This window comes from Rhincodon typus, chromosome 28 (genome assembly GCF_021869965.1).
Source record: "Rhincodon typus isolate 14 chromosome 28, sRhiTyp1.1, whole genome shotgun sequence".
Taxonomy (NCBI): domain Eukaryota; kingdom Metazoa; phylum Chordata; class Chondrichthyes; order Orectolobiformes; family Rhincodontidae; genus Rhincodon; species Rhincodon typus.
In genome coordinates this window covers 29,242,992-29,268,264 of record NC_063359.1, presented here as the reverse complement: position 1 = coordinate 29,268,264, position 25,273 = coordinate 29,242,992, and the positions used below count along the sequence as shown (strand labels likewise).

At 39.4% G+C, this 25,273-nt stretch overlaps 1 protein-coding gene across 1 annotated transcript in view; it reads left to right on the top strand.

Moving 5' to 3' along the window:
- Positions 1-1,681: 1,681 nt before the first annotated feature.
- Positions 1,682-25,273, top strand: part of phf19 (PHD finger protein 19) — a 45,267-nt gene continuing 21,675 nt past the window's right edge. Inside the window, exons 1-9 of the mRNA XM_048613732.1 lie at positions 1,682-1,858; positions 7,995-8,198; positions 9,290-9,371; positions 11,199-11,294; positions 15,378-15,478; positions 17,555-17,703; positions 19,593-19,688; positions 22,295-22,363; positions 24,745-24,868. Coding sequence (XP_048469689.1) covers positions 8,010-8,198; positions 9,290-9,371; positions 11,199-11,294; positions 15,378-15,478; positions 17,555-17,703; positions 19,593-19,688; positions 22,295-22,363; positions 24,745-24,868 — 906 coding nt within the window. The 5' untranslated portion in view covers positions 1,682-1,858; positions 7,995-8,009. The remainder of the gene's footprint in view (positions 1,859-7,994; positions 8,199-9,289; positions 9,372-11,198; positions 11,295-15,377; positions 15,479-17,554; positions 17,704-19,592; positions 19,689-22,294; positions 22,364-24,744; positions 24,869-25,273) is intronic.

Below are 25,273 nucleotides of genomic sequence, written 5' to 3'. Positions count from 1 at the left end.
GGTAATTTCCAAATTATAAAACCCAATCTGAAAATCACTCCCATTTCCACTCTACTTCTTTTGCCAAATCTTTTAAATCTATGATCTGTGGTTACTGATCCACTTACCAACAGAAACAGGTTTTTCCTGCTGGCTCCAATCTCATAGAGTCATAGAGTTGTAAAGCACAGAAACAGACACTTTGGTCCAACTCATACGTGCTGCTCAGACATCCCAAACTAAACTAGTCCCATTTGCCAGCATTTGGCCCTCATCTCTCTAAATCCTTCCTATTCATGTACTCATCTAGATGCCTTTCAAATGTTGTAATTGTACCCACCTCCACCACTTCTTCTGGAAGCTCCTTCTTTACATGCACCACCCTCTGCATGCGAAAGTTGCCCCTCAGGTCCCTTTTTCCCATTTCACCTTAAACCTATCATATGGATTTTCTCTCCTAGGTCTTCCCTTAACCTTCTGTTGTCTAAAGAGAATAGTCACAGCTTTTGCAATCTCTCTATTGAACTGAAAAACTCTATGCCTAGTACATTTTCTCCGTACCCTCTTTCAGATTTAACATCCAAACCAAGTTATGGCGTGTAAAATTGCATATAAATCTCCAGCTTAGGCCTAATCATTCTGTATTCTGTTCTATTACCCTGAAGTACTTTTGTAAGGTATGATTTGTCTGGTTAGCATGCAAAACAATACTTTTCACTGTATCTAGTAAGTGACAAGAACAAATCAAATCAAACCGGTGATTTGAAAGGGTCCATTGGTAAGTGGATCAGTAGCCACATATGGTAGATTTAAAAGAATCAGCTAAAGAAACAGAGTGGAAATTTCACATTGGGTGTTATAATTTGGAACATACTTCGTGAAATGGAGAAAGACTCAGTTTCCGTCGGAAATTACAAAGGATAACCATATACATCCTTGAATTTTGATTTGATTTTCTCATTGTGTACACAATGCCACTATATATAAAGTAAATTTCCTGTATGCTTTCTTAACCATCTTATCAAATATGGTCAAAGATTTGTGAAAATGTATGTTGATGTCCTACCGAACTGAGTAATACCTCAAAGTAATACCAATCAGACCGTACAAAGTTCATTCCAAAGTGCATCATGAAGTGCACGTGTATGTTGAATCATGAAGTCGCATTTATCGGGGCATTTATGTAAAATAAACCCTGATTTTTTTTCTTCCTCGTGGAATACATAATGCACCCAGTGTTTGGGCTGGGACCCGTTGTCACACGAACACCACGTGAAGCATCGCGTCGATTATGAAGGTGTTAGAGATGATGCCACATTCCAGCCGTTTTTCAGATATCGCTCAGAATGCAAATACATCAAAAAGAACAAAGATGAAGACCCCTCTCCCCAACGCTTACATACGAGCCTCATGAATTGCTATTGATTTATAACTGCATATTTATAATCTAGAAGTTGGTTCCTTCTGTCCGACAGCAAGTTCATGTGGAATGTCATCTCCACACAGTTGGGATTTGTGGGTGAGGTTGCGGGTCGGTGAACTTGCTTCTTGTGGGTTTAGATTTGCACTGGGCGGTGCTGAGGATGCGTGTTGCCCGGAGCCCGCACACACTCATCGCTTCAACTTCCTTATGATGATGATGTGTTAATCACATAAGCACACGAAAATAAATCGCGGGAAAGAGAAAAAAAAATGGCGGCTGATGAGGCAGGGAGCTGTGAGTGTGATTGCACATCGTGTCTGTGCCCCCCAGCAGCAGCGGCGACCCCGCTTGACTGATTGCTCTGAGAAAGGACTTTTGTCGATCCAAGAGGAAGCGTCACTTTCATCAGAAAGACTGCAGTGAAGTGGAAACGTGTGTGTGAGAGAGACAGAAAGGGTAAGGTTGGAGCTGGAGCAGGTTTGTCCTAAAACAGGAGAGAGAGAGAAGGCGGGGAAGGAGTTTGAAAAATGCAGAAATGTGTTTTGCTGTTTGATGTGAAGTTAACTGTGATTCGGATCAAAGTGTTCGGAGATTTGGAATGCAGTCTGAAGTATTCTTTTTAGCAATTAACTGACTTGCTGAAACTCTGAAAATTCCAGCTGATTTTTTTTCCCCTAAATGTAAACTATCGCTCGATGATGATTTAAGAGATGCATTTGAAATTCCATGCAAAAAATGTAAAACATAATTTTGCTCGATGACGCAAACAGTGTCAGCATGCGAATTAAAATTGATCATTTAGAAATCTACCGAAGTATTTATCGGTTCAGAAGCCTTCCGTTGCCGGCATCTGGATTTTATTTATTTTTTGATTCAATAAAAAAAATGTTATTACTAAATGTATATTGATGAACGCACTTTTGTATATTTTTCAAATTTGCACAAAACTATTGCCTGACAAGCGGCCATGTTTGACATGTAACTCTTCTAGCTCTGGAATTAGCTCTGCTCAAGTTGCATTTTATTTGCGATTTTATCTTTTGAATTTTTTTTGGCTTAACGTGTCCGACCAATTCGGACTGAATTAGAGCAGGATCTGAGTCAGTGTTCTCAGACAGTGTCAAGGTTGGTTTTGGGTGGAAGGTACATTTTTTTATGTATGAGCTCGGTCCTTTCTTAGCTGTGAGTGAGGTAAAATTTGCGAAAAGAAAGTAACGGCGCTTCTGTCAATGTCAGGGACGCAGAGAGGCCGCCAGTGACTGCCCCGGCTCTGATTGACATCGAGTTGAACCACTCACAATCTCTAGAACGGCCACTGTAAACTTTGGGCCAATCGGAACCTTCAGGGGCGTGGCTGGAGTTTGTGTTTGCGGAACTTCATTGGCTGTTGCGATTCAAGGGGGCGGGTCTTTATTGGCGCGCTTTGACATTCTCAGGAAGTGCTTGCTGTCGAGACAATCATTTATATCGCAGCAGATGACAGGCTCTCTCACCTCGGTTGACATTAGCTTCATTACTGTCTGATCTGCCCCCAACAGGTGAAATCAAACTTTCAGCAAGTGAAATAGTCAACAGATAAGTTAACAGATAACCACTTTGAAGTAACCCAACTGGACAATTGCTGTAACAAAAACAGAAATTGCTGGAAAAATTCAACTGAAGTTCTGAAGGGTCACTGGATTCGAAACATTAATTCTGCTTTCGCTCCATATATGCTGCCAGAGCTGCTGTTTTTCTCCAGCAATTTCTGTTTTTGTTTGAGATCTTCAGCATCTGCAGTTCTTGGTTTTATTTTAGTGCATAAGTGCTGTATTTGAAACATTGGCATGAATGAATGTGACGAATCAACATCATTCTGTCTTAGTATGAAATTGTTACTTGAAATTTACATCTTTTGGTAAAATTAAGAGTCATTATTTTCAAGAATAACTGAATTCTAATATGTTTAAAACGTAACCATGGGGCAGCATGGTGGCACAGTGGCTAGCACTGCAGCCTCACGGTGCCCGGGACCCAGGTTTGATGCCAGCCTTGGGTGACTGGCTATACCGAGTTTCAGCCTTCTTCCCATATCTGTATGAGTTTCTGCTGGGTGCTCCGGTTTCCTCCACAGTCCAAAGATATGCAGGTTAGCATATCCAGGCAAGGTGGATTAACCATGGTTAGGGTGGGGGTGTGGGTCTGGACGGGATGCATTTTGGAGAGTTGGCGCAGACTTCATGGATCAAAAGGTCTCCATCTGCACTGTAGGGATTCCATGATTCTATAGAAAATAGGAGCAGGAGTAGGCCATTCAGCCCTCTGAGCCTGCGTTCAGCATGATCGTAACTGATCGTCCAAATCAGTACTCATTTTTTCCCAAATCCTTTGATCTCTTTCACACTAAGAACTACATCCAACTCTTTCTTGAAAATATCTAAGGAGTTTATAGAATCCTAGAATGACTTTAGTACGGAAGGAGACCATTCAGCCTGTCAAAATAGTGCTGGGTCTCTGCAAGAACAATTTAGTTAGTTCCAGTGCCCCCATTCTTTCCCTGTGGTCTTGTTATTTCTTTCCTCTTCAGGAACTTATCTGATTCCCTTTTGAAAGCCACAATTGAATTGACATTTTTAGACAGTGCATTTCATATTCTGAACACTTGCTACGTTTAAAAAAAAAACTAATTTTGCCTTTGGTCCTTTTAACAATCATCTTAAATCTGTGTTCTCTGGCTTTCAATGTTTCTGACAATGGGAACAGTTTTTCTTGAGCTACTCTGCTCAGACCGCTCATGATTTTAAATATCTCTTTATATCTCCTGTCAAGCCTTTTTAGGGAGTCCGACCCCAGCTTCTCCATTCTACATAACTGAATTTGTTCAACTAAAACCAATCTTCTAAATAGTTTCTGCACCCTCTCTAAAACATTTATATCCTTCCTGCGGAGTACCTTGATACCAGCAGCACCGTGATAAAGAGTTATGTTGCTAAGTAAGAGTTGGTCATAGAGGAATACAGCATAGAAACAGACCCTTCAGTCCAAACCCATGCCAACCAGATATTCTAAATAAATCTAGTCCCATTTGCCAGCATTTGGCCCATATTCCTCCAAGCACTTCCTATTCATGTGCCCATCCAGATCCTTTTAAATGTTGTAATTGTACCAGCCTCCACTACTTCCTCTGGCAGCTCGTTCTATACATGCACCGCGTTCTGTGTGGAAAAACCTGCCCCTTAGGTCCCTTTTAAATCTTTCCCCTCTCACTTAAACCTATGCCCTCTAGCTCTGGACTCACCCATGCCAGGGAAAAGAACTTGTCTATTTACCTTATCCATGCCTGTCATGATTTTATAAATGTCTATAAGGTCACCCCTCAGCCTTCAACACTCCAGGGAAAATAGCTGTAGTCTTCTCAGCCTCTCCCTGTAATTCAAACTTCCAATCTAGGCAACATCCTTGTAAATCTTTTCTGAACCTTTTCAAGTTTCCTTCCTATGGCAGGGAGACGAGAATTGAATGCAGTATTCCAAAAGTGGGCTAACCAATGTCCTGTACAGTCAAAACATGACCTCCCAATTCGTGTACTCAATGCTCTGACCAATAAAGGCAAGCATACCAAATGCCTTCTTCACCATTCTATCTACTTGCAACTGCACTTTGAAGAAACTATGAACCTGCACTCCAAGGTCTCTTTGTTCAGCAACACTCCCCAGGACCTTACCATTAAGTGTATAAGTCCTGCCCTGATTTGCCTTTCCAAACTGCAGCACTTCACATTTATCTAAATAAAACTCCATCTGCACTCGTCAGCCCATAGGCCCGTTTGATCAAGATCCCATTGTGCTCTGAGGAGACCTTCTATGCTGTCTACTACACCTCCAATTTTGCTGTCATCTGCAAACTTACTAACCATACCGCCAGTGTTCATATCCAGATCATGCTGTTTTCAAAATCCTTGTTTGAATCCACAGTAACTCAGTTGAAGAATTGCCTGGGAGTTCTTTCAATGTAATTGGTGCTTAAAGAACTCATGGTGCTGTCTTGATTCTCAACTTGGACTATCGTGACCAATATTTTTTTAAAAAATGGATTAAGAGGATTAAATGCATTTGTTTAGAATGACCCCTAAATTGTCCACATTGTGATGTGCATTGCAAGAATAAATTTATTTAGTAAAATTGAATAATTAATGAACAAACGTTGTTGATGTAAGGGAGTTCAGAAGATCACAAGTCCAGCATAAATAGGTACTGGAATGCCAGGTTCCACTGCAACAATTTCATTTCCCAAACTATTATGAAATTCGGATATTTTAAAATTCAGGTCACGTTGATATTACCCTGACAATCTATCTAGATCGCAAAATAAGGTAATCATATTTCTGGCATCTAAGTCTGAAATCCTCAACATGCATTTCCTTACTATGTCAGAGGATGTAGTAAGAAAATGTGCAACTCTGTTACATCTGTAATGGCATTTGTTTTGAGAAACATATATGCAGCCCCAAAGGCTGAATTGTAGCAACTTACAAAAAATCCATTGATTCTAAATAATCAGCTTGAAAATATGTAACATTATAACAATCATATAATGACAAAAATAAACATTCAGCAAGTAACAAGGAAGTGGATATTAAAAGAAGAATAACGTTGAACTAAAATTGCAAACCAATCCACCATTTCTGTGAATTTCAGTTAAGGCTACAGAATTCACTGTATATTGATTGATATCCCAGAGACAATGAACAGCATAAACTAATTTATTTTTTGGATTTAACTGACCAAGCAAATTGACTTTAAAAACAATTTAAAGTTGTTTCATTCACAACTTGGATGTGATTTAAATCTTGGGTGTTTCAATATGAAAATAATTGTTATTCATTTAATATTTTTCTTCAAAATGTAAATACATGTGGGCGGATTTTGCATTATCTTGTTTTAATCTTACTTGTTACATTGTTTTATTCAAACTCTCATATAGATATATTTAATGCTAAAAGGAAGGGAACTGTAACAGAGACAACAAAGATTTCTAAAGTATCTTATAATTGCAGTGTTTCAAAACATGTTTTAGGGAGTGGTGACCACTATTATGGAGGTAAATCTGGCTTTAATTGAAGGAAGGATGTTGCTCAGGATGTTAGGGGAACTTCCTTCTTGTTTTCAAACAATACTGCAGTACAGCTCAAGCAGGATTCCCAGAGGTGATGGTTGGCACTCTGAGAGGGATTGCAAACTGAAATTTTGGGGTCCCAAGTTCTGAGGTGACAGTGGAGCTCTGTCCGAGTTACAACAACTACGCTCCCAATCTAACAGGCCCCTGCTTCCACAGTTCTCGCTCAGGAGGTGTGTTAATATTCAAGTTTCAAAATGGTGACAGTGGGAAAACATTTGGGAAGTGCTGAGCTAGAACTTTAGTTATCTGTTTTAAAGGACATCTATCAACATCACATCCCCTGATGTTGCATTGTTGTGCTAACTTAAATTAGGCACATACGTTTTGCTGTGCAGTTTTATCTAACAACATTTTGACACCAATACATGGATGCTATCTGCTGACTTCAACTGATATAATATGACATACATAAAAGCCATTTCAAATTTGCAATTTTTTACAGAGAAATGTCAAAACGTTGTCAGTTAACGTACAACATGTACAATACACATGCAAAGGCATATTAGTAACAAAAGGAGAATTTAGACAAGGATCAATTGACTGTCACTGTATTAAACTGACAAGTCTCAAGACTGAAATTGTTATAGATACTTTCTGAAGAGGCTACCAAAGAAAAATTGAGAACAGTCGAAATCTTGAGAACGTACGTGGAACAGAAAGTCAAGAAAGGAAGGAAAGACATGCAAAGCAAGCAATCCAATTTTGAGGAGATCTAGACCCCAAATCCAGGTGTATTGCAATCACAGATACTGAAAGGCGGTAGAGAGGAGAAACCTGAGGCATAATATTTAGATGTAAAAGCAGCAGTGCCAAAGCATTGACAACCAGACTATAAAATTCTCAGTTGCTAGAAAAAAAAGAGAAGTATAACAAGAACTTGCTTTTAATAAAGTGCCTAAATGAAGTTCTCACAAGGAATGTAATCAGATAAAATTTGTCCAAGCCATGCCAGGTGCTATGACCGATGGCCAAATGCATGTTCAGTGATAAGTTAGATGGAGTGTCTGAAAGGTCGAGGTTAAGGTTAAGGGAAGAAATTGCAGACCTTAAAAACTTGGTAACTGAAGGTATGGCCACTGGTTGGAGGGGTGGGGGCTAGGGGGGACTAGAGTGAGAGATGTTCAAGAGGCCGGATTTTAACAGCACAAAGTTGAGGTTTGGGCTGACTGGTCTATTTTCTGTGCTGTTGTTTCTTTGGAATATTACTAAACTTTGCTGTGATTTACATTTGTAGTAACTTCGAACTAAACTTCTGGAGGTTGCTTAGGGTCTTCAGAAATAGTGGATAGTGGTTCAGAACTTAGTAGACGTATACTGCAGCAACCATATCTTCTGGAACAAAATTATCACTCTGTTTGAGTGCAGTGGAAATTGTTAATTGGCTGATATTCTTTTAATATTACTAAGATGTGATTTTTCTTACTTTGATTTACAGCATTAGGAGGAGCTGATGGAGAAAGGCACATTGGAACCACAACGGAGAGATGTTGGTGCCGTCTCCAAATGCATCCCGAAGATTTCTAACAAATCTCTGCAAAATGGAACAATACATATGGAACAAAATTGTGCATTTACTGAAGGGCAGTATGTCTTGTCCAGATGGACAGATGGTTTGGTCTACCTGGGAAAAATCAAGAAGGCATGAACATTCCTGAAATTCCTAATTCAATTTGAAAATGTCTCTCTATATAAATTTCTATTTATAAGTGTGTTCCTCTTTTTCTATTCACTGCTCCCTCAGGCTGTGAGCATCTGAGATCCCAGATTGTGTGAATCTCTATTTTCCTTAATGAAGTTTCCAATAGATTATATTTGGCCAATGTAGGAAGGAATGTCACAATTCCCAACCAAACAGATGCTCTCTCTCTCTCTCACTGTCTTCCCCACTGCCCCCCACCAACCCAACAACAACACCCCACACCCAGAAAATACGTGAATTTCAACTGAACTTGAGATTCAGATTGATAGACTAACTTTGAAGATCTTAATTGGCTATTTTTATATTTGTATAATTCATGTTACATAATGAGAAATGAATACCAGAAAGCCATATAGCACAGAAACAGGCCCTTCAGCCCAACTCCTCTATGCTGACCAGGTTTCCTAAATTAAACTAGTCCCATTTGCCTAAGTTTGGCCCATATCCTTCTAATTCTTTTCTATCCATATATTAAATGTCTTTTAACTGCTGTAATAGTACCTGCCTCTACTATTTCCTCTGGCAGCTTGTTCCACATTCGCACCACGCTCTATGTGAAAACATTCTCCTCGGGTCCCTTTTAAATCTTTCCCCTCTCGCCTTAAATATTTATCCTCTAGTTTTGGACTCCCCTACCCTACCCAGTGTTGAGGGAAAAAAAAAACAGTTCAGTTCTACAGAGTTCATTCTTGCAATAAATTCACTCCCTCATCACAGTCTCTAATCTTATTTTGATTTGTGCTTTCTTTAAAGCCATTACTTTGTTTGAGAGATAATTCTAAACATTTAGTGTTCATTGAGTAAAGATTGTTTCTCCTGGTCTCTGCTTTAATTGTATTTTGCACTGATGAACTGGAGGTACAGCAGAGCATCAAAGAGAAAATGGACAAATAAAATAAAGAAAAAGAAAAAAAAAGTTTATGATGATTAAAATAAGATAATTATCATCTCTGTTATTAATCATTATTGAAATATTAATCATACATTTGGAATTGAATTAGTGAGTTGAGTTTTTTTAAAAATCTTTTCAGGTGAACAAGCATAAACACAGTTGCCTTTTAGTGTTTGAAGATAATTCTGAATTTTGGATTCTGTGGAAAGATATACAGCATGGTGAGTACAATTCAAAATACCTATTGAGTTTAGGCTCACTACCTTCTCATTTATACAACCATTCCAGTGTTTAAAAAGGTTAATATTCTGACTCTCTCTCACTAATGTTAGTATTGTTTCTACCACTTTTATTGAAAATAAAATGAGAAATGTAAGGAGGAACTGGATCATATTTTCTTTGATTATTTCACAGTTTCCCCACCTTAAGGTATGGTAGTACAGGTGTCAGAAGCCATTCTTTAAGAGTAAGCCCAGAGTGTAGAGTCATAGATATATAGCACAGAAACAGACCCTTTGGTCCAACTCGCCCATGCTGACCAGATATCCTAAATTAATCCTGTCCCATTTGTCAGCATTTGGCTCATGTCCCTCTAAACCCTTTCTATTCATATACCCATCCCGATGCCTTTTAAATGTTGTAATTGTACCTGCCTCCACCACTTCCTCTGGCAGCTCATTCCATACACACATCACCCTCTGTGTGAAAATGTTGTCCCTTAGGTCTCTTCTAAATCTTTCCTCTCTCGTCTTAAACCTCTGCCCTCTAGTTTTGGATTTCCCTAGCCTGGGTAAAAAATATTGACTATTCACCCTATCCATGCCCCTCATGTTTTATAAACTTCTATATCGTCATGCCCCAAGCCTCTGACGCTCCAAGGAAAATAGCCCCAGCCTATTCAGTCTCTCCCCATAGCTCAAACCTTCCATCCCTGGCAACAAATTGTAAATCTTTTCTGAGCCCTTTCAAGTTTCACCACATCCTTCCTATAGCAGGGAGACCAGAGTTGAACGCAGTATTCCAAAAATGGTCTCACCAATGCCAATAGTGGCAAGGTTGTTGCATTATGCTTCTTATGTTACTAGCCCCACATTGTCCATTGATTACAGTCAGAAATGGGGACCCTTTGACGTTCTTCCCCTTCCTTAATTTATATTCTTTCTTGAGTTCTCTACCTGATGGGAGGTTCTTGGTGATTTATTTTTAAATATCAGGTAGATATTTTCTAATCAACCTGTTCCAGAGTGTTATGACACACGTCTGGAGCAGGTGGACTTAACCTTGTGTCTCGTGGCTCAGAGATATGAACAGTAGAAAGTGCCACTGCATTGTCTCACCCCTAGCTGTGATGTTCATCTTATCCACATGGTAGATATCTAGTGTACTCCTGCTCCCTCTCGCACTGACTCAAATTCACACGGAAACAGGCTTTAACGGTATTTACCTCATCAAATGGAATAATAGTTATATTCAGTTCCAAGTGCCCTTCACTTTTATTTCAGCTGTAATTAGTGACATTGAAGCCTGCAAACAAAGCTTCTTCTGACAGTTTCCTACTTTCCTGAAGACAGTGAATTTTGCTAGAATACAGTTTGCTTCAAGTGACTTCGAAGGTGAGTGTCAATGAGCTACCTGAATAAGGGGACATATCACAGCTGAGCTGATCCAGCTCCTCTCCTGAAATTGACACAAGTGCTGACCAACAGCTGTCAGTGGGGCAGATGCTGACAGCTGGGTTGAAGTTAATGAATCAGTGGCTCATTTTACTTTCTGTTCTTTCTCTTCTCCCTGTTGACTTTAATTGAGATAAACCTCATGAAAGATGTATAGCATTCACCAAATGCACATTTTATACAATCACACAAAGTCAAGCTGTACCTTGATGTATTGCAATCAGGGCAGATATCTAGTTAAATTTTTACCCTCCCTTATTCTGCGAATTTATTTATCGACATTATTTCATTCTTATTTGTCCTTCTCTTTCTTCTAATGCTTGATTCTTTGTAAAAACAAAAATTAGCATTTAAAGGTCATTTTGTTTTAAACAGCTGGTGTTCCTGGAGAAGAGCCGAGGTGTAACATCTGCTCGGAGAAAGCATCTGCAGCACCTAATGAAATTTTGATTTGTGGCAAGTGTGGGCTAGGTAAGAGGCACTGTTAATAATCTCCTTTGAAAATGCCCAAGCCCAGCTAGAGATATGCTGGAAAGTTGATTAGAAGCATTGTCACAATGGCAACCTGCTTTCCACAGGATGAGTTTCTTGTCTCATCCAGTACTCCTCGGACAGTTTCAGGGATTAGTGGGGTCTTCAGAATAAGAAATACGGGCTGAAAAAGTGGCATGACATGTGAACACTTACAAGTGCACATCACTTCATGCCATGCGCTACCTTGGCAGAGGAAATAACACAATTCTTTAATTCATTCCTCCCATTAGAACTGAACTGAAACTATTTCTTTGATGTAATAAAATCAGGAAATGCCCCAAATACTCATCAGGTTAGGCAGAATCTGTGGTGATAAAAGAGCAAATGTTTTATGTCGAGATGATATTTGGATTCAGATTTGTTAAGTGCATCCAAGAGGGATTCTTGAAACATTGTGTAGATAAACCAACTAGGGAAGGAGGCATATTAGACATGGCCAGGTGATCAAAGTTTCAGTGGGGTAGCATTTTGGGATCAGTGATCATAATTCCGTAAGTTTTAAGATAGTTATGGGTAAGTATAAGACTCGACCTCAGGTGGAAGTGCTAAACTGGAGGAAGGCTAATTACAATTGTATTAGGCAGGAACTGGAAAAATTGGATTGGAAGTTTGAAAGTAAATCGTAAGGGATTCCTAAAGATGCCTTCTAAACGTCAGTTGACCAGAGTTCAGGATCAGCATGTTCCTGTGAGGATATAAGGGAAGGATGGCAAGATTTGGGAACCTTGGATGATGGGAGATGTTATACAAAAACAGAAATTGCTGGAAAAACACGGCAGTTCTAGCAGCACCTGAAGCAGAGTTAACGTTTCAGATCCAGTGACCTTTCTTCATAACTGATTTTAGTGAGGAAAAGTATGGTATATATGCTGAAGATGAGGTGGGGAGAGCAGGCAAGGAATAAATGATAGGTAGAGATGAGAGTGAGAGAACAAAGGAATGGGTAAGGGACAGCTGGGAGAATCAATAGCTGCTAATAGGGACTATTATTAGTTGACAACAGGTTGTGTGTGGTAGCAACCCATGTGATGACAAGGTCTGGTGTATGGGGGTTGGGGTAAGGACATGGGAGAAGATGCTGAGGTCCTAAAATTATTGATTTGTTGTTGAATCCTGAAGACTGCAGGGTCCCCCAAGTGGAAAATGAGGTGCTGTTCTTCCAGCTTCTCTGGAGCACTGCTGTAAACCTGAGACAGAGATGTTGGCAAGGGAGCAGGGAAGTGTGTTGCAGGTATCAGGAAGCTCAGGGTCATTTTTGCAGACTGAACATAGATGTTCAGCAAAGCCATCACCCAATCTGCGCTTCATTTCTTCAACATAGAGGAGACCACATTGTGAACAGTAAATACAGTGGATTGAATTGAGTGAAATGCAGGTGAATTTCTGCTTCACCTAGGAGTTGTGCCTGGAGCCTTGTATAGTGAGGAAGGAGGAAGTAAACAGACAAGTTTTGCATCTTCAGTGATTGAATGGGAAGATGCTGTGGGGTTGCTGGGAGATGTTGGGAGTGGACCAAGCTGTCCCTGTGGAAAGCTGATGAGGGAGGGGAGGGGAATATTTGTCTGGTAGTGGCAGCCCAAAGGAGGTGGTGGAAATGGTGGCTAAGAATCCTTTGGATGTGGATGCTGGAGGGATGGTAAGTGAGGACCAGGGGTCCCTATTGCTGCTGTGGGAGGGAAGAGAAGAGAAAGATGTTTTCTAGGTGGATTCTACTAAAGCATTTGACATGGTCCATCATGGTAGGCTGGTCCAGAAGATTAAGTTGCATGGGATCCATGATGAGTTGGCAAGTTGGATACAAATTGGCTTGGTTGTAGAAGAAAGTAGGTAGTTGTGGAGGGTTGTTTTTCTGACTGGAGATCTGTGATCAGTGGTGTTCCGCAAGGATCAGTGCTGGGACCTCTGTTGTTTGTAATACATATAAATGATTTGAATGAAAATGTTGGTAGTCTGATTAGTAAGTTTGCAGATGACATGAAAATTGATGGAATTGTGGGTAGTGAGGAAGGATGTCAAAGACGCAGCAGGATATAGATCAGATGGAAAGTTGGGTGGAGAAATGGTAGATGGAGTTTAATCTGGATAAGTGTGAGGTGACGCATTTTGGGGAGGTCAAATGTAAGAGGAAAGTATACAGTAAATGGCCAGACCTTTAGGAGCATTGATATACAGAGGGATCCTGGGGCATAAGTCCATAGCTTCCTGAAAGTGGCAACACAAGTGGATAAGGTGATAAAGAAGATATAGAGCATGCTTGCCATCATCACTCAGGGCATTGGGTATAAAAGTTGGTAAGTCATGTTGCAACTTATAAGACTTTGGTCACACCACATGTGGAGTACTTTGCACTGTTCTGGTCGCCACACTATAGGAAGGATCGAGAATGTGTAAAAAAGGCTTTACCAGTATGTTACCATTACTGGAGTATATGAGATATAAAGAGAGGTTGAACAAACTTGGATTGTTTCCACAAGAGCATAGGAAGCTGAGGGTGATCTGATAGAAGTATATAATATTATAAGGGGTGTAGATAGGGTGGATAGTTGGGCTCTCTTTCCCAGATTGGAAATGTCAAATACTAGGGGGCGTAGGTTTAAGGTGAGAGAGGGAAAGTTTAAAGGAGATGTACGAGGCACAGAGGGTGGTAGGTGCCTGGAACATACTTCCAGAGGAGAAGATAGAAGCAGATAGGACAGTGAAATTTAAGAGGTAGTTAGACAGCCACATGAACAGGCAGGGAATAGAGGGATATAAACAGGATGAACAATCCCAGCTTCCCTAGTCTTGTCAATAACTGACGATCACTGTACTTGGCACTCTATGGACAATCTTGTTATCTTGTACATGAGAGAATATTTTAACTAATGAAGTCAGTTTATCGAAAACTCTTGACTTTTATGTCAAATGTTCCAATTTTATGTGGAGATGACATACCAATCTTGTCTGCTGAAAATAATTCATTTTGATTTTAAAAAAAAGTCTATTTAGAAAAGGAGATAAAGTATGAAGCTGGAAGAACACAGCAGGCCAGGCAGCATCAGAGGAGCAGGAAAGTTGATGTTTTGGGTCCCAGCTGTTCTTCCAGCTCCATATTGTGTTATCTCTGACTCCAGCACCTGCAGTTCTTGCTAACTTTGTTTAGAAAAGGATATTATTTTCCACTGTTAAGTATGTTCATATATTTTAAGTGTTTCTGCACTAGTATATTCAGAAATAAATGCTCGAATAAAGTAACTATACTCTAAGGGGAGAAGGAACTGATTAGATTAAAGGAGGTTAATGCCTTATTTCCAAACAATGAATCCACATTGGAAACTAGTAAAATAGAAAGCTGATTTCAGGGTCATATGTGAAATGAATTTGGGCACTTCAAACAACTCCTACGTAGGTCTGCAGCTCAGAACTGCTTCTAATTCAGCGCTATTCAGCATGAGGTAATATGACACTATGGTATACAATAACAACTTACACTGATACAGAAAGGGATGTTCCTCAGAGGATGAAATATCTTGTACAAATGAACTGCATCTCACAGCTAATTATATCCCTTTGACTAGTGAGTGGGGTTGATTTAGCTCAGTTAGCTTAATGGCTAATTTGCAATGTGGTGTAACACCAACAGTATGGGTTCAATTCCTGTGCTGACTAAGGATACCATGAAGGATTCCCCTTCTCAACCTGTAACTTTGCTTGAGGTGTGGTGACCCTCAGATTAAACCACCACCAATCATCTCTCTGTCTCTCTCTAATAACATATGGTCCGATAAGAATATGTTGTCTATGCCTTTAGCACAATTTTGACCCTGGATCCCTGAAATAGAAAGATACTTAATTCCCAACAAAAAACACCTCATTTTAATGAGCACAAAATGTTCCTATTTGTCTCCTAATATCTTATGAATCTGGTTTACTTGTTGCAATTACACTTTCACATATGGTACCGTATTGCAGGTTATTTGTCACTTGCTGTCTAATGTAATTTAAGTTCAACTGGAATAGTAAATCTTTGTTTCTCTTTAGGTTACCATCAGCAATGCCACAATCCAAAAGTAGATAGCACAACAAATGTATCCACTTCACCTTGGTTTTGTCGGCAGTGTATATTTGCATTGGCTGTCAGGGTAAGAGCAATTCTTGGTTAAGTAACTAGTGGGTTTGACATCTTGGGGAAAAACTGTCTGTGTGCTATTAAAACTATAAGTGCATGCTTATAAGCTTGTTCAGGTTGTCTAGCAAGTGAAAAGTAGTGCTGAAGGAAGAGTATTTGTGATAATCTGGTTAATATTTAGGATTCAGGAAAGAGCTTAAAACTACTGGTGTGTATTTATAAAATTCAAAAAGAGTGGTTTGGATAAAAGGAATTAAATGGTAGATCACAAAGAAGTAAATAATACATTGTTGGCCAAGAGTTACGGACCTTTATAATCCCAGTTGCTGGTGATTTTCTGTGATCTTCAGTGCACGTGTGAAGGGTATATCAACCTTACAAAGACAATGTGACACTGTTCTTGATATGCTTATCATAACTCCCTCAATGAGGAACCTAAATTATGCCTTATTGCATCCTCAGGATGTTCCGAGACATTTCAGAGCTGATGAATTACTATTGCATGTCATAGTCACCATTGGTTTTGACGTTAACAGAGCAGCCAGTTATTGCACAACAAGATCCCACAAAAATCAAGTGAAGTGAATTACTTTCTTTTCCGCTCTCATTTGGAATGAGGAAGGATGTTGGATGAGACAACTTCCTATTTCTTTGAACCCTGAAAAACCGTGAAAATGCTCTTTTCTCTGCCTGATTATTGATGGTTCTTAGTGTAAATGCTATTGTTGGTATTAAAAATGACCGGGACAAAATCTGAATATTCAACCCTGAAACACAGCACTTGCCACCACACCCAGTATTATGCCAGGCTGTACAGTGCAAGATGTGATGAAACAACTTTGCTGTGATGTTCAGTTGTTTTTTCAGTGAGTAACACTTCTCCAGTGAAATTGTGCACTACAAATTGTATGATTCTCATCCAAAGGCAATCATGTACTGTGTAATGTATATAAATTATTCTGCTGTATTTCCCTTTTATGTCACAAAATATAGCTGTTTTGAATAGGTATTACCTGAGATCTGAGGGAATTTGAGGTTAGATACATAGAATCTCTATAGTACAGAAAGAGGCCATTCAGCCCATCATGTCTGCACCGACCCGCTGAAGTGAATCCCACCCAGGCCTAGCACCACCCCCATCTCTGAACCTCACATTTCCCATGGCTAATCCATCTAGCCCGCACATCCCTGGACACTACACAGCAGTTTAGCCTGGAAGGGAAATATGTGTCGATGCATGCTTGGAGGGCTGAAGGGCCTGTTCCTATGCTGTATTGTTCTTTGTTCTTAATCCGCACTGCGGGAGGAAATTGGAGCACCCAGCAGAAACCCATGCTAACTTGTGGAGAATGTGCAAACTCCACACAGACAGTTGCCCAAGGCTAGAATTGAACTCCAGTCCCTGTCACTGTAAGGCAGGAGTGCTAACCACTGTACCACTGTGCCACTTACATCCTGAGTTCAAATAGCGGCTAATTGCTATTCCTGTTTGTCCATGCCTTTTATTAAATTGTTTCATTTTTTGGTTAGTTTTCCATCCAGTCAGTTGTAATTTGCTGCTAACTGATAGCAAATATGATATTCATAAATCAGGAACAAATGTGAAACTCAAGTTAACTGATGTACTACTTGCGAAAGAAACCAAAACAATTGATAAAGCACCGAATTTGGTGCAAATGATGAATTGTTAAAAGAATTGAGTAAATCTAAATTCCAAAGTAAAATATAAATGCTGGAAACTGGTTCCCAGCAAAGCTGATTCACCTATAACCTGTATTCACCCACATAGTGCAGAGATGAAAATGAGTGATGGCAGATAGCTTGCTTGTACCAAGAACCCGAGATTGAGGAAAAACCTGAGTTTAAGTTAGATACCTACTGATCAATGCGGGAATAAAAGACAATGAAGAAAGACAGTAGTCTGTTTGGGTTGGCTTGGTCATTAGACAGCAAGGGAACAATGATGTACACTGTCCTCATATTGAGCACTATTGTTGTACACAGCTTCTAATGGAATTGTAGTGAGTACTGAGGTACTATGATGCCTGTGTGATAACACTGGATTTGTGTTTTTGTCTCCTCATAACAGAAAGGAGGTGCTTTGAAAAAGGGACCGCTTGCTAAAGCTTTGCAGAGTGTCAAACGAGTTTTGCCGTACAACATGGATGAACTTAACTGGGATTCTCTGCACAGAACCAACCTACAGCAGTGTTACTGCTACTGTGGGGGACCTGGAGAGTAAGATTTACACTATAGATTTTTTTTTTTAGTTTCACACATTCCAAACTTTTTTCTTCCACCACCTTTGGTGCTCGTTCCTGTTCTTTGAATGGTTGCTTGGGGACATCCAGTGTGACTGGAACAGGGAGACTTCTCTTTAGATCTTCTGACCCTCCCCTGTTCCTTTTGGTAGAACCCATTTATTACATTTCAAGAATTCTTATTAAACTGAAAAGTTGTGAATTAGCCAAGTTTGACTATAAAAGAGCTACAATTCACTGCTAAATGAATTCCATTATATTACCTGCCACCTATAAGAAAAACAATTTGAATATTTCTTATTCCGCTGCCCTTGCATAGTTAGGCCTAAAGAATATGTTTCTTTCCTGACAAGAATTTCCATGGCAAGTACTATCCAGCATAGGCTATAAAGAGCATGACTACTGAAGGAAAATGAAAAGTTTGTTCGAGGGAAGGGGAAGGGAGAACGGATTGGCTTTTAAGAAATTTATACAATGCCCAAGTACAGTTTGATTTATTTTTAAATCAAATTGTTAATCATTGCTGTGGGAGTATGGCAAGGTCTGTGGTGCTGTTAGCTCATGATCACTTCGAAAGTCAGTCCTTGATTCCTTATACTATTTATTTCAGTTCTGCAAATCATCATCCTCATCAACCCCATCCTCTCTCTCTTTCCCCCCCAATTTCTTTCTCACTCTCGCCCTCGATTTCTCTGTCTCTTTCTCACCCTCTCTCTCACTTTTTCTCGTTCTTGCCTTCTCTCTCACTCTTGCCCTCTCTCTCACTCTTGCCCTCTCTCTCTCTCTCACATTCGTTCTCTCACTTTCTGTGTCTGCTGTTTGGGCCATGTCAGAGGTATTGATCCTGCATTCATCTGAGAATGTCATGTGATAGCCATCAATGAACTGAACCATCAGATTAGCTTCTTCTATTGCCTGCATGTCCACTTCTTTACTTTTTTCCTCCATGTTGGATGAATCAGTGACAGACATGTTGTAGCTCTGAATGTTTACATTCATAAGTCATAAATGTTAATGACATCAATTAATACGTTACCTTCACACAACCCTCCTTAACTGATTAACTGATTAGAGCTCACCAAGCAGAAGCTTGCATTGATCACTACCTATTGCTCCAAAACTGAACCTTTACACACAATAACAAAAATGATTGGATAGGAAGGAGCATTAAATGTAGTTTCACCTTGTTTCTAGCACTCCGCTTCTCTATAATGAGAAACGGACAGACCAGTTTTGTCCTATATCATATAGTGTTGTGACATTTTAACAATTCTTTATTTGTGCTAAGGTCTAGTGAATCATATTTCCACGTCAATCTTTTGTTATAGTAGTCTGGTGAACTCGGAGCAAGTGGGCAAACACACTGAGGAGCAGCACTTAGCCTTGCGTTAAAGGGGTTACAGTGAGTTAACTAGGGATTCATGCTTGCTGCTGGAAAGATCTAGAGTGTGATGATGTTTGATAATGATGGGATTGGCTTAGCCGTGATGCTGTTCATGGTCTGCTACACTTTGATTTATTTGCAAAGTGTAACCATTTGGATGAGGTACTGGAGCAATGCCAGAACCATGGAAATACATCCAAGGACAGTTTTCACAAGAGACTGGGGGTATGTAGTTCATTAATTTTTCTGAAATCAATGCCAGGAAAATGGTAAATGTGATGTTTCTACATGAAAACCTGCTTTGAAACTTCAGAGTTTTTATTACCTCATCTTCAGCAGTTTACTTGTTGTCAGAAATTGCTTATAACTGACGATGTGTGGTATCAGCTAGGAAAGGTTAAAATGTGTTGCCTTGTTATAGTGTAAGTGTGTTGATACTTCGCACTGAGGTAAATGTGATTCCTCTTATCTGTTAACACCAGGTGGTACCTGAAGATGCTCCAGTGCTGCAGATGTAAGCAGTGGTTCCATGAAGCCTGCACCCAGTGTCTGAATGAGGCCATGATGTTTGGAGACAGGTTGGTTCACATTCATTTAACTTCCTAATACAGTGATACATGATAAATCTCACAATTGGGTTGGGAGAAAGTATTTGTTGAGTGTTATACTTTGACTCACTGCCACACCATGAAATGAAATGCATTCTGCTGACAGTACACTCTTGAGATTGGCACATCCACATTTACTTCAAGGTCACAAAACTGGCATGTTTTTTTCTTTCCTTGTTGCTACTGTTGCGAAGTCGGGTAGAGTACTTGTGGATTGAAAGCAGGAATTTGGTGTTTGTAAAATATTGATGTTTATAAAATGATAGGGGGGAAAGCAGTGTGTGGTCCTTTTAAAAGATGATGTGCTTTCTCTAGGCTTGGAGATTTAAAAAACAATGTCCGTGTGGGCAGTTTGTGGGTTTGCAGGTACATGGAGCACCTGAATTGTAACATTTATATCAAAAGGTTGGATGGTTAGCAGGCCAAGCCACAGTTTTGTTTTGTTATCAAGACATCAAGTTTTGATTTAGCCAATTAATTTAAACCAGGCACTTAGATTTAAATGTCATTGGTTTTTAGTATCTAATGGTTTTGACAACATAGGACCAATCCTATTGTAAGAAATTGATATGTTACCAAGGGTATAAAAGACGGGGACAGTTGCAAAATCGGCGAGAGCGAACTGCCATCCGCTAAGAGATCAGCTCTTAGAGAAAGTATCATCTAAATAAAGGTATCATGGCACTCTTAGTTAGTGTTCCTAACAGAAGATCTATGATCTTCTTCTAAATTCAATGGAGAAGACACGGAACATACCAGAAGACGTAACCTGGCTGCAATTTCGAGAGACGAACTTCTATTTTTTTTAAATTTCGTTTTATATAAGTGGGACTTGTATTTATTGAAACAGCATGCCATTAGAATTTTGTTTTATTCAGGAATAGTTGGTAGTTAGAGGGGAATTGTTTGGTTTGCTAATAGTTCAGTTAATTTGTTCACTGTTAAGAGTTAGATAAATAGTTACTTGTTGGTTGTAGAGTGAGTGTCAGAAGTTTATTTCATTTAACAACTCCTTTATAACAGATTGGGAGCGAGAGGCAGGTTATACCACTTCTCATACTTCTTTTAATAGATTATAGGGCGAGGCGAGCATCTCTGGTTTTAGTTATCAGAGTGAGGGGTCGGCTTCTGCTTTATAACACTACACTACTTTCTTTATAAATGAATGAGCAAATGTTTATTTCAGACATATTTAATAAGAGGGTACCATCACACCCGTTTTGTGAGACACCAACTATGGCTGGAACAAAATTCTTTGACTAGCAGTTTACCTAGAACATACCCTGATGCTGAGACGTCTGGGGTACAGAGGCTAAACCAGCAATGTGTCTGCATCCACTTGGCACCAGATCTAAAATAACCTATCCAATCACGGTTCTTTACCTTTTGTGTATAGTGGCTGCCTCATCACACAGCATTGCCAAGATTTTGTTGCTGTCCAGTATTAGTTCCTTTTGTGATCGTCTGTAAAATATGTCAACTTTCTAATTGTCCTGGCCATTGGCAGTCTGTGAAAGATCACCTTATTCCGTGGTGCAGTGAATTTTGTTAATAGCTTGTAGGCTAGATAAGGCATGTTTTGGATCCTGTGTTGTGATTGTATATTGTCCTCTTCACACCTTAATTTACACCAGTTTTACACTTCTTTTTCTGTTCCACCACTAGTAAACAGTTCTTCGTCTTTTGCACTGAGCCTCTACACTATTTGCATCCTTGCTCCTCCTCCACCTCTGTCAGAAGAATATAATTAATTCATTTTCCAACACCTTGCGCTTCTGAAGACGTCATACGAGACCCGAAATGTTAATTCTGTTTCTCTCTCCACAGATGCTTCTAGGCTGCTGAGTTTCTCCAGCATTCTCTGTGTTTGTTTCAGATATCCAGCACCCATGGTATTTTACTTTTGTCTTTCAAATATCTTCTGTGAGAAACATGACTTCAATAGATGACAGCTAATCTTCCTACCCCCTGCATATTTTCTTACACATCTTGATGGGCTTCATCCTGTGCTTAAGTTCAACTTTGAAAAGGAGCAGTCAAATTAATTTAGAGATAGTAGGAACTGCTGATGCTGGAGTCTGAGATAACAAGTTGTAGAGCTGGATGAACACAGCAGGCCAGGCAGCATCAGAGGAGCAGGAAAGCTGATGTTTCGGGTCTGGACCCTTCTTCAGAAATTCTTCAGTCAAATTAACTTAATTTCCTTGACGACATAGTTAAGAAATCAGCCATAGAGTACTGTACGATTGCCTGCTGCAAAACCACCTTCATAGTTAAATAAGCACATCAGGATTCCTACAGTTCCACGTGTGCTAAGATTTGATTTATCGGCAACTTCATAAATAGGGTGCACCAAGGCCAACCTGTTCAGATCATTTATTTGAAAATCAAAAGAACTGCGGAGGCTGTAAATCAGGAACAAAGACAGAAGTTGCTGGAAAAGCTCAGCAGGTCTGGCAGCATTGTTTTGTTCCGGATCGTTTTTTTGTTTTGTATGTTGTGAAAACTTCATGGATAGGCCTAAGGTGCAATGTATCTTATTAAAACGACTGCATTTTCTGTTCTCCTGTTTTCAGATTTTATTTATTTGTCTGCTCAGTGTGCAATAAAGGACCCGAATATATAAAACGCCTGCCCCTGAGATGGTAAGTAATAGAAAAGTGAAGTCACCATAGCCTTGTTCTCTCATTAGAATGAGACTACTGATTGTGGCTTAACATGAGGGTACCACACCCCCATTGATGGGAGAGATTGATAAGGAAAGTCCTTCATGATATTCTCAGCCGGTATGGGAATTGAACCCACAATGTTGGTGTTAGTATGTAATCATAGACCAGCTATCCAGCCAACTGAGCTAACTGAACCCAGCAAGTAATGCAAAGGTATTTTGAAAGAATTATGTAAAGATTGATTCACAATACACAAGGCAAGTTCCATTTGTTGCGTCTTAACATTGTTGCTCATTTGTCTCTTGGTGTTTCTCGCTATATGGAGTGAGCACAGCATAGTACATGTTTGAGGACCCAGTCATATATGAAAGATAATCCCCAAAGAGCACAAAAATAGACATAATCATAGATCAAGATTGAGATTAATGGTGCTAAAGGCTGTAACAATGCTATGTGTGAATTATCCATTTACATAAAGCAGAAGTAATGGGGACAATTTGCATGCTGTAGTTGTACCCAATGAATTAATGGTATGATCAGAAGTTCAACCAAAGGAAAACCATGTTCATTGTCTTTGTTAATGTTCCCTGTTTAATTAGCTTTTATTAATATTGTATGACTGTATAAAAATATGTTTGGCTTTCAGTATGGAGTATTGTTAGAAAGATCGTTAAATGGTGAATTGATTTCTACAATGAGTTAGCATGTCATCTTTTACTCGTGTTTGAAGTTAGTTGGGATAAACGCCTTTTTTTCCTGCTGATCTTGTATCAGTTAAATTTGCGAAACCTAGCTCAGTTTCAAGTAGGCATAGCTTGACAATGAAACCACACTCGGCACCAATTGACAGTAAACAAGCAGTCTCGTGCAGAGCAGGAATGACGTTCAGATGTGAGGAGTGTAAATTTGCACTAATGGATTTTGAAAGTTCTGTGCTTAGGCTGGCTCACAATATCAATTCAAGATAAAAAAAGTACTCTGATCTAGCATTTTAAATTATGCCAGACATTCCCAGAAGTGGAGGGGGTAGAGGGGAGGAGCAAATTGTTTAATTAACATAAAAATTCACTCATCAAAAATAAAACTGAGGAGCAGGTGAAAATCTTCTCTAAAATGGAGGTTATTTATAAAAACGGAGTGCGTGTTCCCAATGTAGGTGATGGGTGCCTCTGTTAAAAATGGCTGTCATGATCCATCTGCATATGTAGTTATTCCTGTGATGCCATGTCATTTCGCAGGGAGAAAAAGAGCTGCCTTTTAGCAAGTTATGAACAAGTCCCTTAACTCAATCTGACCACAGCAAGTTCACTCTGGTAAAAACCAGATTCCTCGTGAAGACGAGGCAGAGGTGGAGGTAATCATTCACAGTGAACCACAATGCAAAATTACTAATAAAATGAGACAATACATTCAAGGATAATGGAAAACATTGAACAAAAATAGGAATGTTTTGATTCTGAGAAGATCAGGGCAGGCTTGCTGACAGATAGGTAAGGATGCGGTTTCCGCAGCTACCATAGTTCTGTATTTTCCCAAGAAAGAAGGTAGTTCCATAAAATAAGAATCACCGTTAAGCAGTGGAATTATTATAAAGACATCATTAATATTTTTAAAGCTACCTTTGTAGTTTCCCCTTCCCCTAAGATGGGCACTGATGGGCCACAGAGATATTTCAGTGTAATGAAATCTGATTGATGCTTATCACGTTCTACACCAATTTTTTCTCAAAGCTGCGTGAGTTATAGCAACGCTGTGTCCTATCAAAATTATGACTTTAGTTGTTGTTAAAAGCTGTTTCAAAAATATGTTGCCTATGTTTAAGTTTTGAACTTTGCTGATGGTTATGATTTTCATTATGATCGATGTATAAGCCCCAATATTCCATGGAGGTGTTGTCCAGTAGAAATTCTTGACCACCCACAGATGTGGCCATGGAAACCACATTTTAGCCATGTGTTGCATACATAATATGGATAAATGTACTGCAGGTGTATATTTACACAAACATATTATCATTTACTGCAAGATGTTGCAATATTTTGTGGTCAACAGTATTTGGAATGCAAGTTTGAATTTTTCAGGCCCAGTCCATCTCTGTGCAGCTTTTAGGTTCTCGTTGTTGCAAATGGTATCCTGGTGATGGCTGAGAGCATTAAAATGGACAAAGAGACACACCAGACACCCCATTCTCTCCCTCCTTTTGCAGAGACAAATGAAAGTGCGGTAAATCTAGATGCCACACACACAAGCTCCAAATGCCCCATTTCCATACTTCTGATAACTGCACTGTCAGTAAATGATTTGAATATTTGGAAGCACTTAGTTATTTTTTTAAAATCTTGTCCTTTTGTTTTTAGGGTAGATGTCGTGCACCTTGTTTTATACAATTTAGGGGTCCGTGGAAAAAAGAAATACTTTGATTTTGAAGAGGAAATATTAATATTTATTAATCAAAACTGGTTGAGCCTCCAGCTTGGAAAGGTGGGTCTGCATGTTACTGTTGAGCTGTTGTATAGTGCAACACTTGCCTGCTCTGACAGAAGTACAAATAATATTCTACATCAAAGAATTTTTATAACATTAAAACTGGCTTGTCTCGAGCAATAGTTGGAGAAATACTTGAAATAATCTTTGATTTGAAGCCTGTTTGATAAGTGTTAAGTAGTGGACCTCACTGCTAGTTACTGTCATTTGAAACCAACTCATTTCAGGCTCTTAGCCCTTAGAATGAAAATGTGAAATCAGAAGAACAAATATTCAAAAGGATGTGAGGTTCAATGTAAAATTCAGACTCTGCAGAAACAATCATAATTGCCAGGACTTTCTAAATACGATCAGGGGTTATGGCTTGGTTTCAGTAACTGTGGAAAAGACATTGAGAACATT